Here is a 16,867-nt window from a genome sequence, read left to right on the forward strand (position 1 = left end):
AATATATAACTTAAGCTAATAAATCATTTAAACTTTAGAAGTCACCGGTTATGTAGTCGAAGAGAAATACTATTCGGATAGTAAAACCAAACCCAAAGTAGAGCGCAAAGAATTTATCTATTCAACAAATCCCGAGGAATTGCAAAAGCTTAAGGAGCAGGTGGAAGTAACTTCTAATAGAAAGGCCCTTAAAGATGTGGAGGTCAAGGAGACCAGACAAACGGCTTTAATTGTAAGTATTTGAGGTGTGTTTTTTAGATTTATTTAATTTCAATTTCTTTTGTTTTTTTTTATTATTTAACAGTCCAAAGCTACCCCTGCTTTAAGATCTAGTCCGGAAGATGATTTTCTAGATTCTTCTACTAAGTACGTGCGTCGTGGTTCGGTCAAAGAAATGAGTGAAAAGTTTATACAGAGAGAGGCCTCCTCAGCGGTAACGGAAAAATCAAATAACTATCCTAAGGCGGGCTTAATTTTGAGAACAAACTCTCGCAAGAATAGCCGAGATGCGGACAATGATAATGAGAATTTTGGTAAGTTTGAGGAATTTATAAAATGGCTTTTAGCTTATGAGTCCATTATAGGGCCATTGTTTAAGTCAGTAATAGAATAAGGATGTTTATATTTAGGCTTGTATTACTGTGTGACACTTTGTTTTTAACTTAAATCGGATAATATTAAATAGTTAAATCGGATAATATCAAAGCGTTTGTAGTTTGGAAATGTTTTCAAAGCGGACAAAATTTCTTTTAAATGTTTTTTTTCCATTTATTTATTAGTTATGAATTTAATTATAAAGGAATGGTAATCTATACAGAATTATCTTTTCAAAAAGTTATAAAAACTGAAAATCGGTTTGAAAAATGTTGAGTTATCAAAAAATTCTCCTCACCCTTATGTACTCGTATCTCAGAGATCTTTTTGAAAGCTTCCATATTAAGGATAGATAAAACCACTAAAATCTGTCAGAAATACTTTTTGAATTGCACAAGTTCAAGGAAACATTCAAATGGTCGAAATATAAGAGAAACCCGGTTTTGAAGAAAAATAATTGTTTGGATCTAGTGAAATTTTTCAAATCTCATTGGATCCTAAAGTTTGTATAACCTTTTTCAAAACTTTGCTTTTATTTAGAAAGTCTTGCTTTCCTTTTCCAAAAATTGGAATTATTATGTTCAAATTCAACAAATTAGACAAATCCCAAATTTTTTAAAACAATATTCGATTTTTATTAAATCCATTCTCTTTTATTCCAGAATCTTACAAAACCACACGAGTGCAACATCACACCAGCACAGTTTTGGCCGACTCTGATGATGCCGAACAGGAGTATGAAGTCGAGGAAGTTGGCAGTCGCCACTCAGGTCGTTTTATAACCGAAAGCGAAAGTGAATGTGATTCTATAAAGACTCAAAGGGAATTTAAAAAAGTTACCTCCTCTTCCTCGTCTTCAATGGCCACTCGTTCCTTCTTAAACACACAGGGTGAGGAAAAAGTCATAACAAATGTTTCGGAATGTTTGGAACGCATGCGTAATGCAGATAATGGTAAGAATTTAATAATTTATTTGTTTGCATAAATGACAAATCATACAAATGATTCATTTCCTTTTTTTTTTTTTTTTTTAATTTATTACTTATGCAGTTGTTGAAGAGGGTGATACGGCTGAGGATCAAGAGGCCAGAGCTTTGCTTAATAAATTTTTGGGTGCTAGTATTATAATGAAGGGCGTTGAGTCATCCCTGCCGGCCGCTGCGAATCGTCAATCGAAAATTATAACTACCACAACGACCAGCAGCAATTTAAGTGATGATAATGATGGCGATAATAATGCAAAACACGAGGTATTAAATTAAATTTAAGCATTCATACTTACACACATTAATATAGTTTTTAAAAGGAAATGAGAAAAGATAATAAATATTATGCATGTTGGATATTTGATATCAGTAACAACAAGTTAAATTTACTGATATTATATGTACTATTTACAAAGAATTGTTGTTTTGTGGCCTGACTTTTTAATTTTAATTATAGAGAATATTGTTTAATCTAGTTAATGAAGAAGTCTTCATTACAATTGAATAAAAAGCTTGTTTTCTTTTTATTGCTTTGTGGAATTTGATTTATTTTTCTTAATCCTACCAATAAGTAGGTATTCAAATGTTTTAAATGAAATCAATGCCAATCGAGACCAATCTAATGAGAGGCTTGATGCATAAACTTCATCTTAGTGGGGCAGTAAATCGGCTCTATGAAGCGTTTGACTTCATAGATACAATAATAATGTATTTCTCATGAACTTTCTTGAACTCATTTTTTTCCAATGATACCTTTGATTTCATATGGTTGTTCTCCTATGGTTGTTCTGAAGTCCCCAGATATCTTCTGGATCCAAATCTTCAATAATTCTGTCAGACATGCTTTCGAGAATTTTGCTATTTAAAATCAGCAAAATCGGTCCACAAATGGCTGAGATATGAGGAAAAAACCAAGACAACCTCGATTTTTGACCTATTTTTGACCTATATCTGGATTACTAAGGCATTAATATAGACAATATGGATATCTAATGATAGATATTTCAAAGACATTTGCAACGTATATAAGACCATAGTAAGTTGGACCTACAATGGGTCAAAATCGGAAAAAAAAATTTTAACCCAAATTTTTTTTAAATTTAAAAAAAAAAATTTTAAATTTAAAAATAAAAAAATTTAAAAAAAAAAAATTTTAAAAATTTAAAATAACAATCGAAAAAATTTTTTTTCCAAAAAAATAAATTTTGTTTACCTAAAAATATTTAAAATTTTAAGGTATAATTAGGTGAAGGGTATATAAGATTCGGCACAGCCGAATATAGCACTCTTACTTGTTTAAACTTTTTTCATTATTTTTTAAATGACCTTCATTATTGATAACCATTTCGGTTCTTTTCACCGCATTTTCAATAGTTCTGGCGAGAGAGCTTGCTATGTCTGAGCTTTGTTCACAAATATTCCAAAAGCAAAATGTCTGGAACACTCAAATCGGAGTGCTCGGAGCTCGTGAGAGCTGTGCCTGATATAACTTCATTCCTCCAGTCCCAATTCATATATGTTTGACGCTAAAAACTGAAAAAATAAGTCCCGATGACAGCTCCGCGTAACTTTGTGCCTCTTCTAGGATTCTCAGTTCCACAGAAAAGCAAATTAAGAAAAAACGAATACAACGATCCATGGTTTTCTGTATCTGTTCACTTCTCCAAATAGCAAAACAAAACTTTCAGTTGTCGAAGAGTAGCAACAAATTTATAGATATAGAATATCGGAAACTCTGAGGTGTAAATTAATTAGATGGTAGATCCGAGAATATTTCCTTTTCCCACATAACCATTGTTCTCAACTGCGAAAAATCCAGCAATAGCTAAGACTCCAGTAATTTATGGGTAACTAAATGAATTGGGCTAAATTTTTAGACATTGTGATCTTAGTGATCAATTATATGCCGGCCACAAAATGTGAGTTAAACTAATTGATATTATTTTACCAACTTTGCTTAAAATTCATTGATATATTTGAAGGTTACGGTTAACGATAAGCTATCGTTAACCGTAAATTTATTCAAATTTCTTTTAAATTTATTGTGCAGAATCTTATATACCCTTCGCCAAATTATACTTAAAAATATTTTTATTTAAACAAATTTTTTTTTATAAATTGTTTTTAAAAAATTTTGTAATTTTTTTTTTTTAATTTTTTTTTGTTTTTAAAAAATTTTAGTAATTTTTTTTTTTTTAGAAAAAGTTTTTAAAATTTTTTTTTTTAATTTAAAAAAAATAATTTGGAAAAAGATTTAAGCAAAAACAATTTGTTGATTAAAACCAAAATTCGGGTTAAAAAATATTTTTCCCGATTTTGACCCATTGTTGGTCCAACTTAGACATCGTTGCAATGGACTTTGAAATATCTATCTTTAGATATCCATATTGTCTATATTAATGACTTAGTAATCCAGATATAGGTCAAAAATAGGGCAAAAATTTAGGTTGTCCCGGTGTTTTTCCTTATATCTCAGCCATTTGTGGTCCGATTATGTCGGAAGAATTCCCGATATATTGATGTATGAATCATGCATGTAAGTTATTTGGGGCTACGGAAAGTTGATTTAAACATACAGACGGACATGGCTATATCCGAAAAAGCCGGTTTCGGTCAGATTCCACTGTTTATTTATCGAAAGTCCAAATTTTTACTAAAATCCGATTTTTTTTATTAAAAAAATTTAGATTTCAATTAATAGCCAGATTTTCAGCAAAACAAATTTATAATTTTAGTGGCCTAACTTTGTAGTTTAAAATGTTTCATACTTTCCTTACTCTATTTTAAAACGTTTTTAGTTTTGTCTAAATCTCATCGGAGTTATATAGCTATTTTTTACATTTATTATTTTACAATCTAAAGATTTTGAATACAATCAGCCCAATCATGAATAAGAAATCCGCGGGAGTTTTTTCCCATTTTTAACACTGAATTTGAATAGAAAAACTGGCAAAAGGGAAAAAACTGCAGCGGATTTTGTATTCATGATTGTGCTGAATGTCTTTATTAAGTTGTGCATTCCCTTTCAAAAGTTTTTAGTTGAAAAAACAGCTGTTTGATTTCAGTTTGTCATGTTACGTATTTCACTGACGCTACAAAATACACAGCAACTCAGCAACAAGAAAACATTAATAACAAAACATTTTATGTTAAAGATCTACACTGTCAGAAATAAAGAAAACTAAAAAAAGAACTCGCTAACTGAAAGAGAAATCTTTAATTTATTTTGTTATTTTAACTTAATTAAAACATGTTAACTTCAAGAGAGTAAATTTTGTAAACATATTTACATAAATAAAATGGGATTTTTTGATAATAGGATGCCAAGAAAATTTTAAACATTTTTACAAGGATTTTTAAGACAAGGTGATTGTCACAAAGAGGCCTTGTTTGGAAGACAAAAATTCTTTAGTTTTATTTATTTTATAAAATTAAATGTTTAGTACTCTTTTTTTAAAAAAAAAAAACAAGTAACAAAATATAGACGGTCAAGCTCGAACATATGATACCCTACACCGAGAAAAAGTTCGATCGTTATAAAATTTGATAGTATGTACTAGTTCGGCTTATATAAAACATATTTGTGCAGAATTTGGTTTGGATATCTATATAACTAAGATATTGTTGCGTTTTTACCTTTTAAAAACGGTGATTTATTTCCTTTAAATAAACCGTATTCTTTTAATTGCAAATATGTAAAAGCAGTTTATTAGTTTAACATTTCAACAACTCTTTATTTATTAAAATTTACACAACAATTTAAATAGTAACTTTCATATAATACACAAACTTATATTACACACTTTGTTAAAGCTAACAGCGCCTACAATACACTGGCTCTTTGCAACTAGATGTTACTATTCATATACACAGTGCCATCTTCTAGTTGTTTCATAAAATATCTATCTAACAAAACTAGAATGTTCTATTTCTAGAGCTTTTAGCAGATATGTTAATGTTAGCAGCTTTAACAGTTAATGTTGTTTTACTTAAAAACAATGTTATAACCCTCTAACCCGCAAACTTTAAAAAGCACAAACAATAAACTCAAAACAGCCATCAGAAACAGATTTGCAAATTAAGTTTAGGAACCAGATGCAAAAAGGTGAAGAGTGTTTCAGGGCATTCTTGACGGTTTAGGTGTAAAAAACAATAATTATGATACGATTTTATTGAAAAACCAATGAAAAAGAACTAATAAAAAATATTTCGAATAGATCGGGCGACTTTGATTTTTTTTAAAAAAAAGTGACATACAAAATTTCACGTGCTAAACTTATGACATCACTCACAAAACAGCTGACAGAAGAAAAACTAAAAGTCAGAATGCATTTCGACCTTCGAGAGAAATGTTAACACTTGTTAATGTTAATCTGTAACTAAAGTCACAGTTAAATTAAAAAAAGATTATAATTACTTTTTGAGATAATTGGTGTTTTGTAATGCATGCCTTGAGGCACTCTTGCGGGTTAGAGTGTTAATAATAGCATTGATAAGTAGAAGTTTCGAGCACTGGAAATGTTTGTAAACATGATGAATGTTGCAAGCAGTCGTTACAGACCGTTAAATTCAAATCCTTAATGAAACTTCGTAACACTGTGTCCCACTTAAGTCCCATAGGCAGCTAATCGTTAAAAATGTACAGCCTTCATTTTACATAACGGGCTCTAATATTTCTGTATGGTCCCTCCTAATGGGTTTGAAGTTTGGGGAACAGTCCTTTCTTAAGTTGTGGGTTATACAATGGTACATGCTGGCCTTCGTTAAATCCTTCAGAGTTCACAGCTCGAATGTGTCTGGCTTTCATTTTGTTGTTGGGTATTTTAATCCGCCAGCGCTCAGATTCATCGCTGATGTTGTCCACGACTTTTGGCTGTTATGCATTATGTAAAATTTGCTATCCAATCGGCAACAGCTAGTAGACATCCGACCAGATAGAAACGTTATTTTATCCTTTCTATAGTTTTTGTCGCACCGAGGTGACCAGCACTGGAACCCTCATGAAACTCCTTCCTTACTTAGTTGATTTTAGAGGTCACCGATCAGCCATTTATCAACTGGAGACTGTTCCACAGGGCCCAGTACGATTTCATTAATGGACTTTCATGTGAGATTTCATTGCGACAAGGCCTTCTGTCTTGTTCTTTATTATTCTTGCCAGTACGGGGTTATTTCTTTGTCCCGCACGAACATTACCTTTTCTTCGACCTTTGTACTCTGTTTGTCCTCTTGTGTGCAAGGTTGTGTTGAGAGCGTGTCCACATTACAGTGTTTTTAATAATTCCTTTCTCTTCCTTACTATTTTCGCTAAATTGGAGCTTTGCAGTTATGCTGAATGTGACCGACTTTACCGCAGTTATAACATTTGATTATAGTCCTGCTATGCTACAGTGTTGACTTTATTACCTCACATTTTTGCTTTGTAGAGATTATCTTGGCAGTTTATTGTTTCTGCAAACGACGTCTTCATTGAGGAACTTAACGCCAAGATCACGGATTCCCTTTACAAATGCCTCAATCTTGAATTTATCCATTGTTGGATAAATTCTCGGAGGGATAAGACTGCTACACCAAACGATCAAATGGCTCTCTGCACTCTCCCACACAATTCCATTTGGTGTATTTCTTTCATATGTTTTTCACCATAACTATTCCACATTCAAGAACGATTAAAATCAATTCTATAGCTTTTTCTTCATTGTTCCAAAAGTTCCTCTTGGCAACTGTATCATACAGAAACTTGAAAATTTCCAATGGTGTGTTGCCATAAAAAATAGGGTCCTTTGTTTTTCTAGAAGTTTGGGGAATAATTCGGTTCATCTTGCCATTGATTTCTAGATCATGCTGTTTTCTGTTGACACCATTCTCTATATCTGACACCTTCTTGTCAATACCATCTACTCTGCTGATAATAACTTCAAATATTTCCAGCATTTTCTAGTCTGTGGCTCTACTTACGAATGCTGTGTTTCCTTTCAAGGCTAAAATCAATTATATAGCCTTTTCTTCATTGTTCCATAAGTTCCTCTTGGCAACTGTATCATACAGGAACTTGAAAATTTCCAATGATGTGCTGCCATCAAAAGTTGGGGCCTTTTTTCTTGCAGAGGTTTCGGGAATAATTCGCACAGGTTCATGTTGTCATTAAAGATTATTCATCTTTATTTCTAGATGATGCTGTTTTTTTATCGACACTATTCTCTAAATCTAACACCTTCTTGTCAATACCATCCACTCTGCTGTTAATAACCTCCTATACTTATTTCCAGAATTTTCCCGTCTGTGGCTCTAGAAGATTCTTGAAATTTCGATTCCATTTCAGCTAGGAGTTTCTTGACTTGAACTTCATCTCGTTGTTTACTCTAGAAGTTTCTTGAAATTTCATTTCATTTCAATTATTTTATTTTCTTCTTTAACTTCAGCAAGAAGTTTCTCGTTTGTTGACAATATTATTTTCAGATAGGTCAATAGTATGGGCACTTGGAGAAATAATGGACCGATACTAACCAAATTCAATAGGCTTCATTCTTGGAGAAATAATGGACCGATTCTAACCAAATTCAATAGGCTTCATTCTTGGGGTAATAAAAAATTTTGTACCAAATTTAGTCGAATTTTCTTTGAAATTCCGAACTGTAGTTTGATTGCAAGGTTTACATGGACGGACGGACATTCTTAATCGATTCAGAAAGTGATCTTGAGCAGATTAGTGGTTATTGGGACAATATTTTTGCACGTTACAAACATCAGCACTAACCCAATATACCCTCCCCACTATGATGGTATAGGGTATAACAAAAAACTAAAAGCAAAAGTGAGAGTAGATAGATTCTCTTGCTGGTTGAAAAGATTTTGGGGCGCATTAACCATAAGAAACGAACAGATTTTCTTGTATGATTTTGAAAAAGCACAAACTTTTCAATTCAGTACACACCTAGACTCGCTAAAGATCACTTGTCATTTTTTGTATTCAACACAAAAAAAAACTAAAAAGAAAATTAATTACAGTGCGGCTACTCTTAATGAAAAATTAAAACAAAAATATCAAAAAAAAAAATACACTGCGCTCTACTACCACTACTACTGCTGCTGAATTAGTACTACGAGTATATAGATAAATAAATGTATATATAGAAAAATTTATAACGGAATATTCCAAAATAATATATACATACATTCATATACCTACTACATATGTACATATTATACATACATATTTGAAAAAGAAAATATTTGAAAATTTTAAACAGCAATATTTATATAACGGTTAAAACGTTTCGTTTGAAAATTTAACGGTTTTTAGTTTTTGGTGTCTACTCATTTAATACAAAAAAAAAATTAAACTTTATTTACATATATAGCTTCTATTAAAGTGTGTATATGTTTATTAAATCAAATCCAATCAAAATCCATTAGATAATATTTATTAAATACAATTTTATATACTAAATTGTATATAAAATAAGCAGCCGAAATATACAAAGTGTAAGCATTTTCTTTCAATATTTATTTAACTGAAATTATATTTTTATATATATTTAAACGATTTTTCAGACAAACACAAAACACTCAATACAGACAAACAGACATACAGCCAGCCATACACTTGAATTGAAAACGACGAAAATATTATTCCATTTTCTTTTACTATATTTGGTAAAATTTTGAAATATACGATTTTCATTGTTGCTGTTGTTCATGTTGTTGTTGCAGTAGAAACTAATAATAGTATTGAAAAAAAAGAACAAAAAGAAAAACGATTTAAAATTAAATAATGTGCAAATATACTGAGTACACCTGATTTCTTTATGTTTGAAACGATTTATTTTTTTTCAATTTATTTTTCTTTCAATATTTCTCTTTTTTTCTTGTTAATTATTTTGTGTTGTTTTAATTTAAAAACGAAAATAACTAAAATAAATAAATAATAAAGCTAAAAAACACAATAAACGAAAAACTTGTAGCAAAATATCACAACATCAGCATTATTTTCAAAAAAAGACAACCAAACCAAACGTCCACAAAATTTTTTGTTAAAAATAGACTATTCGTTCACTATTTTTACATACATAGTACATGAGAGCTGAAAACTCAACACAAACATTCAAAAACAGTCCAATATAAATATTTAAATTTCGGAAAAAAAAGAAAAACAAACACAAATTATAAATTTATGTAGAATTTTTCTTGATTTTCTAGCACCAAAAAAAATACCATAAATTATAGAAAATTTTTAATATATTTCACTAGTAATGACAATTTGGCGTTTTTTTAAAAACGCTTAAAGTTTATTTCAAAAAATAATCAAAACTTTAGGGGTAGCTTTTTATGGTGGTAATTCGATTTGTAAAGAAACATTTTCGAATTAGAATGTACAATATTTAACATACAAATTCCAAATTTGTCATATTCGAATTGTGTTATGGATAGAGTTGTCAAATCGAATTATTCGAAAAACCGTTATTTTAAAATTTTCCGGTTTTTACAAAAGGACGGATTTTGAGTTATTCGACAAACTGGATTTTATGTCTCCAATTATTCGACAAAATCGAATATTTTTTTGTAACATTTGTACAATATAAATTTATTCAAAGTATTGGCCATTTTCCCATCTTTTTGGCAATATATGGATTCCGCGCCAATAGAACTGCTCATCTTTTGAGGCCAAGAACGAATCAAGCTAATTTAGGATACACTGTTCGAGAGTGAAGAGTATCCGAGAGACAGCGTTCTGAATCGTTTGAAACAACTAGTAGTCGTACGGGACACGGTCTGGACCATATGGCAAAACTTCCCAATCACTTCATTCTAAATAGTTTTTAACAGGTAGTGCAAGATGTGGACGAGTGTTGTCATGATGGAATATTACAGTTTCATGTCTGGCCGCATATTCTGGGCCTTTTTCGGCCACTGTTCGCTTCAAAAGAATCAGTTGTGTTCGGTCTGGCCTATGATGGTCTGGCCAGATTTCAGCAGATCACAATAGATAGCACACTTTTGGTCGCACCAAATACAGAGCATTATCTTAGCGCCATGAATATTTGGTTTTGGCTGGCCGGGATTCACGTACGTTTTCATTCGTATGTGGTACCAAATTTTCCAGCTTTTGGATGAATTCTGCTCCTCGCAAATTCTTTGAAATTGCTGCTTGAGTAGCTTCCATTGATTTTGCAAGCTCTTGTTGAATTTGACAACTATCTTCATGGAGTTATACTTCCAATTCTTAGTCTTCAAACTTTTTTGGCTGACCTGGGCGATTTTTGTATCCCGTGTTAAAATCACTTTTGTACCGAACAAATCATCTCTATCACGTTGAAACCGATGGTACACATTCACCATAAGCTTTGGTGAGCAATCAGTGCGCATTAAAATTAAAGAAATAACGCAAAACTTCCCGCATATGACGCTTTGTTGGCACATAATTCGAAATTTTTGAAGCAAAAGAAATGTTGTTTACACTATAATGTTCAATAACTAAGTGAGAATGACAGATATGTACAAAATGACATATAATTTATTAAAAGCAAAAACCGCGTTGAAAAGATACGCAATCTATTGCAAATCCCGCATTTTAAACTCATTGTATTCTTCACATACCGATTACATTCCAGCTACATAACTAATTATTTTGACAAGTGCGGGTGCTAATTGACCTTAAATAGTCAGTTAATAACACATATCATAAACAGTCCAATAAGCAACTGCTTGTAAACAAACATTCCTCCGAAACTCTCCAATAGATTACTAACTACTTTTTAAAGTGCAGTACAAAATAAACGTTTAAAGGGACTACACTTTAGGTTACTAAGGCCTAAGGCTTAATAAAAGATAAAATGAATTTAATTTGTATGAAAAAATATCTTTTAACATTGATTAACTATGTTTAAAATTTTGATAAGTTACCCGGCCTAAGAGTGACAATTGACTCCATGTTCGGCTACATGGCATGTCATTATACTTAAGCAAAAAGAAAATAAACTGTATGAGAAGTATATCAACACAATTTGCATAAAACCAGCTTTTGACTACACTCTAGATTAGTTAGAGACACTTAAGTGACATTTGTCTTCACGTTACATTCATTTGGATGTATAAAATAACCAACTTAGTGCAGAGGAAAGTCTGCACTAAAATACATACGTGTCAGATTACCCAAAATATATATTTTTACAAAAAATTTTCAAAATGATTATTCCACAACTAAAAATTGAAAAAAATTTCGCAATTCTGTTACTTTTCCTAACCATCTCAACACTGCATTACTTCATATTAACATATAATTTTTAAAAATTATAGAAAAATATGTTTTGTGTGTAAATAAAAGAGAATGAATGGTAACAGTTATTAAAATTAAGCATAATTGAATCGATTATTTTAAAAACCAGTCAAGCAACAAAAAATCCAAAATTGATTTATTTCGCGATTACTGTTTTATGTAGGTAAATGCATCGTTTAATGAAAAAAACACTGCCCCCTAATAATAAAGTAATGCCGAGAAATCCAACCCTACTTGGTTGGATATGAAGAGTTTTATGGTAATATTTTTCAATGACCTACAATGGAAACAGAATGCACTGTAGAACGAGTGTATGATGACGAATAGTTATTTCAGAACAAATATGTATAGATATATGAATATGATGTTAAACTCTTTAAAAAGTTTATTTTTCATTTGAAGATCCTAATAAAATTAGAATATTTCGTATGAAATTTCCAATAGAGATGGTTGTTTGTTTCAAAAACCAGTCAAGTCCAAACTTTATCTTATTTTTTAAATGTTTTTTCTGTTTATAAAACAGTTACAAAAATGGATAGCTTTGATAGGAAAAAATATCAATTTTGTAAAAGTAATTTTTAGATAGATAGAAAATTAGCTTTCTTTGATTTACTCAAAATTAATAATTTGTTGCATGATTGGTTTTTGAAATAAACGATTAAATTGAAATTGTTTCGTCTCGCACCAAAGCATTAAAAAACCACAGATAGAGGTCATTCCAAACCATGTAAACTAAAATACTTTAATAACTGTTTTGAGTAATACATATATTTTTTATCACAACAATTACAATTTGTTTATTTTGATTATGTGGACGAGTTATTTTTGGTATCTGGTAATAACTCTTAAACTAATGGACGCATAACAAACAAGATACATATATGAAAAAAAAATAAAATGTATCTAGTAACGGACACTTAACTTACTAGATACATTGGAGAGGACTTTTACCATAAATTTTTGTCAATTTTGTCTATTTTTATTTCACCATCCGCAATTTAGAAAATTTAGAAATTTTTATATTCAATTTTTACGGCCTTAAGGCTCTAAATAAAGAGTCAATTCAAAAGTAATGGGAGTTTTATACCAGCACTAGTTTAACACAAGCCTTTAAATATATTTATTTCTTTAAAAATGTTCTCATTGTAATTAAAATCAATTAATTTCAAACGTATACTGATTTTAAAATAACAGACATTCTTAAATATATTTAAAAAACTAATCACGTACAATTAACAAACAATTGACAGCACTAACATGATGATGGAGGGGAATAAAACATTAAAAAGAGAGCAATTTAAAATACAAACGAGAACATCAATCAGTTTTTACCGTTAAAATGTATGATGATGGGATGAGCAATGAATGTGTACGTTTAAATGCATGGGAGAATGCGTGCATTCACCAGATATTTAGAGGTGTTGTGTTCAAAACAAACGAAAAAAAAACCAACTCCTAGATATATTAATAGAGAGGTGTATGTATGTATGTTATACATACAATTCGTAACAAATCGGAACAACATACAAATTGAAAATTCACAACTCGTATGCAGCAGCAGCAACAACAAAACTCAAATTGTATTTTCACTCTATTTTACTTCCACTACCAAAAGGAAATAGCACAATAACAACAACAATACATAAATAAATAAATAAATATAATAAAAAGAACAAAAACAAGGAGAAGTAGCAGTAGACAAAAATAAAACAGTGAAGCACAAAATGCATTTTTGAATTTGAAGAGAAACAAAAATGTCTGTTGAATTGTACAGGGGAGACAGACAACGGAGCCCTAAATAACTTTCTAATTTTATATTTCAAAATTGTTTTTAGAGTGCGAAAGTGTTTGTGTGAGCAACTGAAATTTATTCAAACATTTCTGTATTTAAATTAAATTTATACTTGTGCCAAAGTTTATTTACATGCAGGTATAATTTTAGTTTTTGTTTGGGATAAAGAAAACGAAAAAAATATGTTTTTTTGTTAAGAGTTGGTTCATGATTTTTTATTGTTTAAAATAAATAAACAAAAAAAAAATTTGAAATTTTTAAACATAATGAGTATTTTTAAAAATTTAAGAAACGATTTTTTTTTTTCAAATTTATTTTGTATACAACACGAGGAAACAAACCGCATGTATATAAGTATATTCTTTATTCTGCTACGTTTGTGTTTGATTTACGTAGTTTTCTAAATATAAAAATGTTTCGTTCCAAAATATACATATTATATTGAAAAAAGAAAAAAAAAACATTCACGTCAGGCAAATATTATTTAGAAATGGCACATTCTTTTTTTATTGCTCTTCCATAGGTTTTTTTCTTTAATATTAATTAATTTATGAGTAAAAGATTGTGAAATTAAATGACTAGTGATCGGAAATTCTTTAATTTTTGTTAGATATTAAAAATCATTTTTTATTGAAAACAGCTTTTTTTAAAAAAATAGTTTTTAAGTGAAATTAATTTTGAGGGATACATTTTAAAGTTGCATCTAATCTAATCAATAGACACTAATTTCTTTTAATTTTATGAACAAATGTTGACCTTTTTTGACCATTAAGATTTATTTTCTCTTCTGGTACGAAGGTTATTCATACCCTCATAATGTCTTACATTTTTAACGATCACAATAAAACAAAACTATGTAGCTTCTTCTAAATATTCTAAAACTATACTTTTTGCTTACATTTTATCACCTTTATGCCCGTAATTTCAACAAATATGTATCTACGGTGTAAAATAACCAGTAGATAAATTTACCTAAACGGTAACTTGACATTGATTTCAAATCAGTATCTACCGGTTAAAATTACCAAATATTTTTACTCCATAAGTAAATAAGCACTAATAGATATCTATTTGTTGAAATTACGGGCATTAATCGAACTTCAAAACAATAACAAGAAAAGCTGCCATTCTAACACTTTGATTAAATTGAGGGTGAAACATTTAGCATATTTTCGGGGTTTTAGGGCAACATTATTTGAAAAGAACACGTTACACGCTTACCAAACAACATTTTTTCAGAAAAAATACATATAAGGATAAAAGGCAGAATAAAGGCATCATATATGTCAGAAAAAGAAACGCAATAACTGATTTAAGTCCTGTTTCACGATGTCGAAAGAAAAATGATTCAAACAAATTTGCATGAAAACTATTCGAAAGAATTTTAAAACTGAGTGTTTTTCATACAAATGTTTTCCACTAATTTTTCTTTCGACATCGTGGAACAGGCAGTTAGTATTTAATTTTATCAACAAATGTTAACCTTTCTTGTCATGTAGGGTTTTTATTTAATATCCAGTTCTGACTAAGTTATTAAGCCTGCACCTTTGCTAAAACATTTATTGATTTATTATAACCATAATAAAACATCGATAAAAACGGTTATATTTAAATAATTAAATAAAATATGTCTGGTGTTTCAATTAAAAGTTAAATCAAATTTATTGTGACATTTTTTCAACAGTAATTAAATAAATTTATGATTTTATTTTTTAATTTTAAAAATAACCTCCATGAGAATTTTGTTTCTAAGGTTTTTTGACATTTTTAATACCAGCTGTCCATTTATATTAAAAATTTGGTGTGTGTTTTTTGGCACTGTTCTTTAAATTGTTTTCTCTTTTGAAATGTTTATTTCAAAAATCAGTCAAGCAACAAAAAATCCAAAATAAAGTTATTGGGCGATTACTATTTTGAAACAGTAAATGCATCGTTTAATACAAAAAAAAAAATTAAATCTCCCCATTATGGTGAATCAAGGCCGTGGTTAGTGCGAAAATAAGTTAAGTGATTTATTTTATACCATGTTATACAAGGTTCTAATATATTTTTTAAATAAATAATGTAGGTCTCAAATGTGAAAAAAAATAAAAGTTCTACAAGCTCTTGGATATAAAGAGTTCTATGGGAATATTTTTCAATGGCCTACAACAGAAGCTGAATGCACTGTAGAACGAGTGTATGATGACGTATAATTATTTCAGAACAAATATGATGTTGAACTCTTTAAAAAGTTAATTTGTCATTTTACTTTTGAAGTTCCTAATAAAATTCGAATATTTCGTATGAAATTTACAATAGTGATGGTTGTTTGTTTCAGAAACCAGTCAAGTGCAAACTTTATATTATTTTTTAAATATGTTAATATGATAAAAAAAGATGTATGTTTATCAAAAAGTTATACAAATGTATAACTTTCATAGGAAAAATATCAATATTGAAAAAGTAAGGTTGCTAGGAAGTTTTCTTTGATTTACTCAAAATCAATAATTTGTTGCTTGGCTGGTTTTTGAAATAAACAATTCATTTATCTGCTCAAAAATGTTTATTTGATAATTCATCAATCAATAGTCCTTTTGTTTTACCTATTTTATTTTTCTATTTGATCGTTAGGTCTCTATTATATTTTCTGACCTTATTAGAGACATATTTCCTGGTCGCAGGTACATACCCCCAATGAAATTTGTATATACACTGCACTCGCGATAATAAAAAACCAGGCCAGTTCACTTTAGCAAGATTGTTCATATTTGCGAGTGGCATCTAATTCCCATCTACAAACATTTTTCCCACACAAACAGATAGGGAAATCCCCAAATTATCATATCATCATTCTGAGTAAGTACCATCGCAAGTATGGATGGACAGATCCTACGATAAGTTAAAGCGTAAGAGATCGTGGCGTAATGAAGTGGTTGGGAAGTTTTGCCCGTCCGAATACTATTTTTTTCGATCGATGTTGATCGGAGACTGATTTATGTAATAAGATCCTGATAACTTGAAATTGACATTATTTCTACTTTATATATTTAATGAAAATTTAAAAAGTTGAGTCGTGTAATTATTAATTTTATTCAGATATTTACTAAAACTCTTCCTTCTTGTGCCGATTTAGTACAAATTTAATCAAAATCATATAAAGATTGAGAAGATCATGCAATATTTAAAAAATTTAACAAATAAAACTTAAATATTTACATCAATTTAATTTAAATTTCA

At 29.8% G+C, this 16,867-nt stretch overlaps 1 protein-coding gene across 1 annotated transcript in view; it reads left to right on the forward strand.

The window, feature by feature from the left end:
• The window catches only part of LOC135957141 (titin), a 107,867-nt gene that overhangs the window by 68,031 nt on the left and 22,969 nt on the right, over nt 1-16,867 (forward strand). The window contains exons 7-10 of the mRNA XM_065507826.1: nt 39-232; nt 305-533; nt 1,257-1,547; nt 1,645-1,844. Of these exons, the coding sequence (XP_065363898.1) occupies nt 39-232; nt 305-533; nt 1,257-1,547; nt 1,645-1,844 (914 nt within the window). The remainder of the gene's footprint in view (nt 1-38; nt 233-304; nt 534-1,256; nt 1,548-1,644; nt 1,845-16,867) is intronic.

This window comes from Calliphora vicina, chromosome 4, assembly GCF_958450345.1.
Source record: "Calliphora vicina chromosome 4, idCalVici1.1, whole genome shotgun sequence".
NCBI lineage: Eukaryota > Metazoa > Arthropoda > Insecta > Diptera > Calliphoridae > Calliphora > Calliphora vicina.